Here is a 9,032-nt window from a genome sequence, read left to right on the forward strand (position 1 = left end):
TTGTTACATGGTGACTATGATAAACCCTTTAGCATATAATATGATATAACATATAAAACCACATTATATATATATATATATAACCCCAATTCACATCATGTGATACAGAGAGGGACTCACTGTCTAGTAGAAAATCAGCCCAAAACCTGATTCCTGCAACATAAATGTATTGTCTGTGCTGTCACTAGAATAGGAACGGCATCATGATTTATTATCTTCCTTTAGCTGTACTATTTCTTCACTTATGTTACATTCATGCAAATAAAGACTCAACTTCTGTACAAACTTGGTCTTTAAGGCCAGGGTTTTCAAAGAAAGCTGAGAAGAGATAGATAGATAGGTAGATAGACAGATAGACAGATAGATAGACTGACTCTCTTTTCAAGTCAATGAGAGCTGGGCACTTAATTCACATAAGTGTTTTGAAAACCCCAGGTTAAAGATGTTTGATTTGTTGAGAACTTTCCTGATATCAGTTGCACCAGTATAAAAATCATCAGGGGTATAGAACGGCTTCCGTGTGAGGAGAGATTAATAAGATTGGGACTTTTCTGCTTGGAAAAGAGATGACTAAGGGAGGATATGATTGATGTCTATAAAATCATGACTGTATTGAGAAAGTACAAAAGGAAGTGTTATTTTCTCCTCATAACACAAGAACTAAGGGTCACCAAATGAAAGTAATAGGCAGCAGGTTTAAAACAAAGAAAAGGAAGTATTTCTTCAGACAACACACAGTCAACCAGTGGAACTCTTTGCCAGAGGATGTTATGAAGGCCAAGACTATAACAATGTTCAAAAAAGAACTAGATAAATTCCTGGAGGATAGCTCCATTAAAGGCTATTAGCGAGAATGGGCAGGGATGGTGTCCCTAGCCTCTGTTTGCCAGAACCTAGGAATGGGCGACAGGGAATGGATCACTTGATGATTACCTGCTCTGTTGATTCCCTTTGGGCACCTGGCATTGGCTACTGCCAGAAAACAGGATACTGGGCTTGATGGACCTTTGCTCTGACCCAGTATGGCTATTTTTATGTTCTTAGGTAAATCTGAAGGATTCCATTGATTTCAGTGGATTTAAGGTAAAGGAAGGATGTCCAATTCCCGTTGGAACCCGATGGGATTTTGTTTATATATTTCACTTCAGTTCCTTTGCAAATCTCATATTTACTTCTTGTTTCTGTTGGTGCAATGAAGATGAGAATATGGCCCTCTATTTTATGTCAGTTCTGAAGGAGATATTCAAAAGCATCATTCACTTTCAGTGGCATTTCTGCTCCCAAATCGCGTAATCTCTTTTAAACACCTCCCTTCCAAGTTTTGTATTATGAATCACATGTCACATCTAAATATTATATTTTAACCTATTCCAGTTTCTGTGAGATGAAATGAATGTGACACTAGTACACTAGTACAAATGGAAATTAATGGCTAGTAACATTAAATACTAATAGACAAGTATGATTTGAAATTAACATCAAATGTTGACCATTATTATTATTATATTTTGCTTCACCTTTTTGTAATTTGAGTTTTCCTCTACTAAGATTCAAAAATTGCATACAAATACTGATTCTGCAAAGATAGCATGGTGAATTTTATGTACATGAGTTGTTCTGTGGAAAATAATGGAGCTACTTATGTGTTTAAAGTTAAGTGCTTGCTTTAGTCTTTGCAAAACTGGGACATAAAAATGACCAACTTTGTTTTGGCCATGAATTTAATGCAACACCAGTAGCACTCAAAGCTAAAAATCCGATGTCTCTATCTGACCTTCTCTCATTCCTTCTTCCACTTGTGATGATGATTTTCTATTGACCTTTCTGGACCCCAGATTGAATATGATAGTAGCAGGCTATAAAGTGAACATCAAAAAGTGAACTGTCTTCTTCTTCTTGATATAATAGCAATTTTTTTAACACTAGTCACTGAAAGCATAATGGATGTGGCAATTAGACCAAGTGATCCACCATTGTGTAGTCTCTCTCATACAACCAATGAAATTACTGACCACAAATTAGCTGTAAAGTAAGGGCGGTAATTGGTTGAGTTACCTATGATATCACAATGGTCTCGGACTCTTGGCATGGAATGTATTCCTGCCTTACTGTAGCCATACACTGCAGAGGTGCAATTTGTGAAGTCAGAATGGCTGAGAACTTAAAAAAATAGGATGGCAGGGAACCACAAGTCCCAGTGATGTTTGAACCTGATGATATTCTGAACAAAAAGAGCCCTCCACCATGCTTGGGGCTATTTTCACCACTTTACACTGACTCAATAGACACTCTAGGCTTCAGAATGACACATAGATGGGCAACATACCTGGAATCTTATTACAGAGCTAGTTAACATCAGATATGACCCATCCTGTTATTGAGTATTCTATTCTATAAAGGTCTTTATGAAGGTAGGTTTATTATAACTACATGACAGATGGGGAAAGTGAGGAATTGAACAGTGAGGCACATTGATCAATGGCTCAGTGACAGGACTAGGAATAGACCCTAGGAAGCTTGATTCCTAATCAGTAACATACCTCTTACTACCTTACACATAAAGTGTATCCGTTCCTTTCCCCGCTGTGATGAAAGTTAGCATTATTTTTGATCTGCCACATTGTAATTGAGATCTGAATTTTTTTCTTCTTTGCCTTTAAGTAGGCAGATTCCTACTGATATCCTGATGCATCCTAACATAGCTGATTCATTTTCTCACCCCCTCTTGCAAATTGAACACAGGTTTCCACTGGACTTTCCTATAACAATGACCAGGCCTTTGTTCTGACTGGTAGCAGGTAATTGAAGATGCAGGGATGTGTGCAAATAGTTCCAAGGTGCATAAATCCTTTCCATTGGTAAACAAGGGATCTCCTCTGCCATTGTGCACTCTACAATTTCCTGCAAGGACTTTGTGCCCTCTTAAAGACAATGGGAAAGATTTTCAAATGTGCCAAAGCACATATGAGAGGAGGGATGATCCAGGACTTATGGTGCTAGTTGGGGACTTGAGAGACCGCAGGATCCATTTCTGCTCTGCCACCAACTGTCTGTACCTAAATCACTTAGGTCCTTTTGTAAATTACACTAGAATCCTATCTGCATCTGTAGGCATCTCAAGTATCTGGTCATCTGTCCATTCTCCATCTGTTAATTGGGCATAACAGCATGACTCAACCTCACCTCGGTGTTGTGAGGGTAACTACATGCAAGTGCTCATATACTACAGTGAGAAGATGGCCACACAAGAATCTTCGATAAAAGTTGAACTGATTTTCTATAGGACTTGCCCTCCTAAATCCCTTAGGTGCTTTTTAAAATCTCCCCCTATACAGCTTTGAGTTAAGAATGGTTGAGTTGTTAGGGTAATATTGAGTGAGATCTTCTATTGGGGCAAATTAGTGTAGCACTTGCAGTCACCGTTTGAGAATCTGGGCCATAGTTCCCTCAACGGTGAGGGGTTCCAAAACTAGAAGTTGGGTCTAATAATAAGGAATATCAAAGTAAAGTGCTGAAGTGAAAGATCTCAAGAAAACAGGCATATGTGACTTCAACCACTTATTTCTGTCTATTTCTAACTCTGCAGACCCTCAAGGGCCATATGGAGAATGACACTGGTGTCCAGGAGTTCATCCTGCTGGGATTCCCAACCATCTTGGAGCTACAGATACTGCTCTTTGTGATATTCCTGGTGGCCTATATGCTGACCCTCCTGGAGAATATGGTCATCATTGCCTTGATCCAGACAAACCATCACCTCCACAAGCCCATGTATTTCTTCCTCAGTCACCTCTCCTTCCTGGAAGCCTGGTACATCTCAGTCACCATCCCCAAACTGCTGGTGAATTTCCTGGTGGAGAACAAGAGCATCTCCTTTGTGGGATGCATGACCCAACTCTACTTCTTCAGCTCCCTCTTATGCACTGAATGTGTCCTGCTGGCTTCCATGGCCTATGACCGCTATGTGGCCATCTGCAACCCGCTGCGTTACCCAGCCATCATGACCCACCAGTTCTGCCTGCAGCTGGCAGCTGTCTCCTGGGTAAGTGGCTTCTCCATTTCCCTGGTCAAGGTGTCGTTTATCTCACAACTGACGTTTTGCAGCCCAGGGATCATCAACCATTTCTTCTGTGACATCTCCCCAGTGCTGAACCTGGCCTGCACCGACATGTCACTGGCAGAGACGGTGGACTTTGCGCTAGCCTTGATCATCCTGATGGTCCCGCTCTCTGTGACCATTGTATCCTACCTGTGCATAATTGCCACCATCTTGCACCTCCCCACTGTCCAGGGGAGGAAGAAAGCCTTCTCCACCTGCGCCTCCCACCTCACTGTGGTCATCATCTTCTTCTCAACCTCCTTCTTCATGTACGCCCGGCCCAAGAAGATCCACCCTTTTAACTTGAACAAGCTGGTGTCAGTTGTGTACACTATTGTCACCCCCATGCTGAACCCCTTCATCTACTGCCTGAGAAACCAAGAAGTGAAGGGGGCACTAAGGAAAGCTTTCTGTGGTGTGATTGTTGTCCACCAGGCCTCTGTTACAGACACAGCCCTCCAAAGGGACAGAGAGTTCCATGCTGGTGGAATATGAGCAGCATGCTCTTTATGGCATGTAAGGCCAGGATGTATAGAGATCCTTTTTATTGACACAAGCTGAGAGCTGGAAAGACTGAGAGAACCACATGTCAGTCTCTCTCCAGGAACCTCAGTAAATAATCTCCTTTCTGTTTTGTATCTCCAAACTCTGTCTGTCCTCTACCCACAGGGAATGCTAGTGAGACCAGGGAAAAGACATGGTGGGGGGGGGCGTGATTTCAATAAGGATTGGACGATCCCTGGAATTCAAGAGGTGTTCAGATCTGGTGTTCCAATTCCCATCAGTCTCTGGTGTCTATCGTCCAGAGCGGTTGGGAAATTGGGACACAGATTGTTCAGTCAGTTCTCCCAAGAGAATGGGTAGGAGACCACTCTCTTGGTACAAAGCAGGAGAGAGCACTGGAATGACCCACAAAGGCAATGATGCTTCATGAGCCCTAGGGAAGCAAACTAAGGAAGCTAAAAGATCATTTCCATTTTCTGTGGACCAAGTCTTGGGGACGTTCGTTATTTTGTACTCATGCAAATTCCACTGTAGCTGTCTTGAATAACAGTTGAATAAAAATTGAGTTAGGAGTTGTGTACCTTTCAGGTCAGCATGGATTTCATTCCAGAAGGCAATTTTAAAAAGCCAGCCATTGATATTTTAGCACTGAATATTTCAGTTATAAGAATACCACATTGTCTGATAGAAGAATGGCTAACATGAATAATTTTGACCAGGTCTAATGGCTGCACAGTTAGGGTTCTTAGATGTTGTAAAGATGGAGTACATGGAAAAAATGTCATGGAAGTAGCATAAGTAAATAGACCACTGACAGAGTTAGACTTTATTATTAAAGAAAGTGGTTCTTTGATCCTGTACTCCACCTAGCACTCTCACTAATCGACACTATTCCTACTAGTTGAAGCTCAGTTTAGATCTCTATTAGAGTTTCCAGAAGACTTTTTCTCCAACAAATCTCAATACACACACACACACACACACAATCTCCTCTCTGCACCCTGTGCAGCTACTTTTTGTCTTATTCCTTCCCAGCTACTACATAGCCCCTTTGGCTGGTGACTCTCACCCACATGCTCAGGGTCTAACTGGTTGCCGTATTTGGGGATGGGAAAGAATTTCCCCTAGGTTAGATTGACAGAGACAATGGGGGATTTTCACCTTCCTCTGTAGCACTGGGCATGGTCTGGTTTGAACTAGTGTAAATGGTGAATTCTCTGTAACTTGAAGTATTTAAATCAAGATTTGAGGACTTCTGTAGCTCAGCCAGATGTTCTCAGCCTGTTACAAGAGTGGATGGGTGAGGGTCTGTGGCCATAACATATACAAGGTCAGACTAAGTGATCATGATGATCCCTTCTGCCCATGGAGTCTATGAGACTATTTTTATGCTCCCCATATGTAAATTCCCCTGTCATTATATGTGTGGATGAGTTTATTTTAATCATTTTCTCTATAACTATTTTTGTGTCACCCTGGTCCCTTAAAGAAGGTTTGTGAACCAGACCAAGTGATTACAGTGGAGGTACTCATGATTAGACGATTTCTTTCTTAGAAACTGGTTCCCCCCATATGAAAACTTTGGGGAACCCCAAGCTCAGAGTGTTGGTATAAAAAGCTTTGCATCTTTATGGTCATTTTCTTGAATCCAGCACAGAGTGATAGCATTAATTGTGCTACTAAGCTGTAAGATGTTGAATTGTTTGGTCTCTGCGGTGAAAAAAATAGGATTGTACATTTGAGTATAGAAATGTGATGAAATTCAGACTTCTGGGGAAACATTTTTTTTTTAGTCTTAATTCTCTATGTCCTTGAGTGTCCATTATTTTGGGGAAAATTCTAAGGCCTGTGTTAGAAAGGCGGTCAGACTAGCTGATCACAATGACTTTAGGATCTAAGAATCTGTAACTGTGTGCAATTTATAAGGACTAGATAAACATATAGGCACCGTAGGCCTATGACAAGGGTCCAAACTCCTGGAGCCATGTGATTACCTCAACATATCAGCTTTATGTTTGTTTGCTTGTTTGTTTTGTTTTTCTTTTTATATCCTAGTCCCTTGTGCTGGAAATGCTTAGAAAAATAACCTCATTGTAACCAGCGCCACAGCCTCTGCAGAGAAACTGGAACAATAGGTCTGAGAATAGAGAATGTGCCCCTGGTATACCAGAGACAGTGCCATCTTTCTGCATCGACAGAGAACCTGAGCGAATAGTTCTGAGATGGAAAACTGCCCTGTATCTCTCAATGGGATGTTATCTCCAAGTCCCACTGGTTTGAGGGCCCTACTGTAGAGGGCTTTCCCTTCACTTCCTCCCCTGGTTCTTGTCATGCAGACAGAAAGCAGAAGACAAGAAGTCCAAAGTGCAGGCAATGGGATATTTGGTTAGTTTCAAGCAAGCATATCCATATCTCTGATGCCACAGAGCCTTTGCCTGTGTCCCTGTTCCCTATTCTCACCTCCTCCTTCTTAGAAGGCCCAAATATACCTACAGTGCACGCTCGCAGATCCATCCCTTACAACTTATGGTCAAGTTCCATTTTGAACGGTCATGAATTTGTGGTCTTGGTACCATCTCTTTTGTATCCCATGGGAGGGACAAAGAGTGAGGTTGTGTACTGGCCATGACCAGGCTTTTCTTTGGCTTTTAGTGTTTCTTATGACTCCCTTCAACTACCTTGGCTCTCCTAACTCGTTGCTTGACCCTGGCTTGAGAAAGGAGCCAGGCAACCTTACAGTGTATGCTTGTATATATTACACTCCCACCATACCCTGTAACACTATAAACTCTACCTCTTCTCATTATAGTAAGAAACCCATCTGGCTGGGCAGAAGTAACATATAGTGTCTTTGTTTTTTGTTCACACATATTAGTAAGGATATAAGAGTATCAAAAATCAAACCCAAAATTCTATCTCCGGCTAACAAACAGGCCTATATACTAACACCCACCAACACCATCCTGTGTGTGGCAGGAGAGGAACCATGCTGGTTCAGCCAGACAGCAATGGATGATATGTTTTGCAACCAGGAAAAACTAGCCTGCAGGGGAGAAAATAGGCATGAGGCACATGGACTAGAGTTCCCAGGATGCAACATGGCAGCATAGGTTGACACAGGTGAATGTTTAGCTGTCCTGAAATGAAGTTTCGGATTGATTTGACAAATCAAAATAGTTTGATTTGATTTTCCCAAGATAAAAATCAGAAGGAAAAAAGTGAGCAAAATCTAAATTTTCTGACAGAAAATTTTGATTTTGCAGAAATCACATTTCCTGTTGAATAAATATTTGCATTGAAAATTCCTAACCAGTTCTACTTACAACCAAAGATGGTTTCCCACTAACTTAAATGGCAGAGGCTAGGACTAGGATTTTCAAAGTTACCCAAGAGGGCTAGGTGCCCATTTCAATGGGAAATGGTCACTTAAATCCCATTGGCTCCTTTGAAAATTTTTGCTGGCACTGTGTCTGGTATAACAGGGACAAGCCCTCTCCATTCTCAGACCTATTGATTCAGTTTCTCTGCAGATGTCCAGCCCCTGTTCCATATGCAGCTAGTTGCTCTTCTCAAACCACGTCTCCCTGGGGCTACCAACACAGAAACTCCTGAGTTCCCAGTCTCCTTCCTCATTCCCTGAGTCCCAGCTCCACATCCCCTTTTACACTGCAATAGAGTAGCCCTAGAAGGAGGCAGGAAGCAGGCCATGGATAGGGATGTTAAGCAAAACCAATGCACATTCTATTAGTATGTTAACAGACAGACTAATAGAGGTCATAGTGCAATGGCCCCTGGAGATTAACTCCTGATAGGATGTGAATCCCATCCATCAGCCAACGCTGCCAAGCAGCAGTAAAGGTAGGAATTCACTTACTGAAAACAGAAAATTCATCTCTATACTTAGATTTATTTTTCAGATAGTACATTCTGAAGTCAATAAATTAGAATTGCAGATTAATAACCTGGAATTTCCATGGTAAATCTGCATAGTAAATTTGATCTGGCAAGACATAATGCACCAAAATCTCTCCTGAAGTCAAGGCGATGTTATTCTCAAAGAGTGCTGCAGCAATGGGCTCAAATTGTGTTTTGCATTTCACAACCAAACCAAAAAGGGAAATGTTATTAGTTACTAAGTTTATTGCATCGTAAAATGTAGAGCAAATGGGCCTGATTATCCATCAAATTACACACACTTTAGGACAGTGTAAATGCATTTACTTCAGTGGAGTGACTCCTAATTTATATCAAGGTGAATGAGAGGAAAATCAGATCCACTGATTTGCATGTGGCTCCTAGTGATTTACACCTGGATCAGTGAATGCTCCTGGTTTACACAAATACGGGTGAGATTTGAATCAAAACAACTTGCTTTATTGAGCTCTGTTTCAGACAATTCTGAAGCACTTAGAGGAGAGGAAAGTGATCA

At 41.5% G+C, this 9,032-nt stretch overlaps 1 protein-coding gene across 1 annotated transcript; it reads left to right on the top strand.

The window, feature by feature from the left end:
* Window positions 1-2,200: 2,200 nt before the first annotated feature.
* On the top strand, window positions 2,201-4,594 carry LOC127031783 (olfactory receptor 6B1-like). The gene is made up of 2 exons (XM_050918819.1): window positions 2,201-2,317; window positions 3,587-4,594. The coding sequence occupies exons 1-2, from the start codon at window positions 2,201-2,203 to the stop codon at window positions 4,592-4,594; spliced, it is 1,125 nt and encodes a 374-aa protein (XP_050774776.1).
* Window positions 4,595-9,032: the final 4,438 nt, after the last annotated feature.

Source organism: Gopherus flavomarginatus, chromosome 11, assembly GCF_025201925.1.
Source record: "Gopherus flavomarginatus isolate rGopFla2 chromosome 11, rGopFla2.mat.asm, whole genome shotgun sequence".
NCBI lineage: Eukaryota > Metazoa > Chordata > Testudines > Testudinidae > Gopherus > Gopherus flavomarginatus.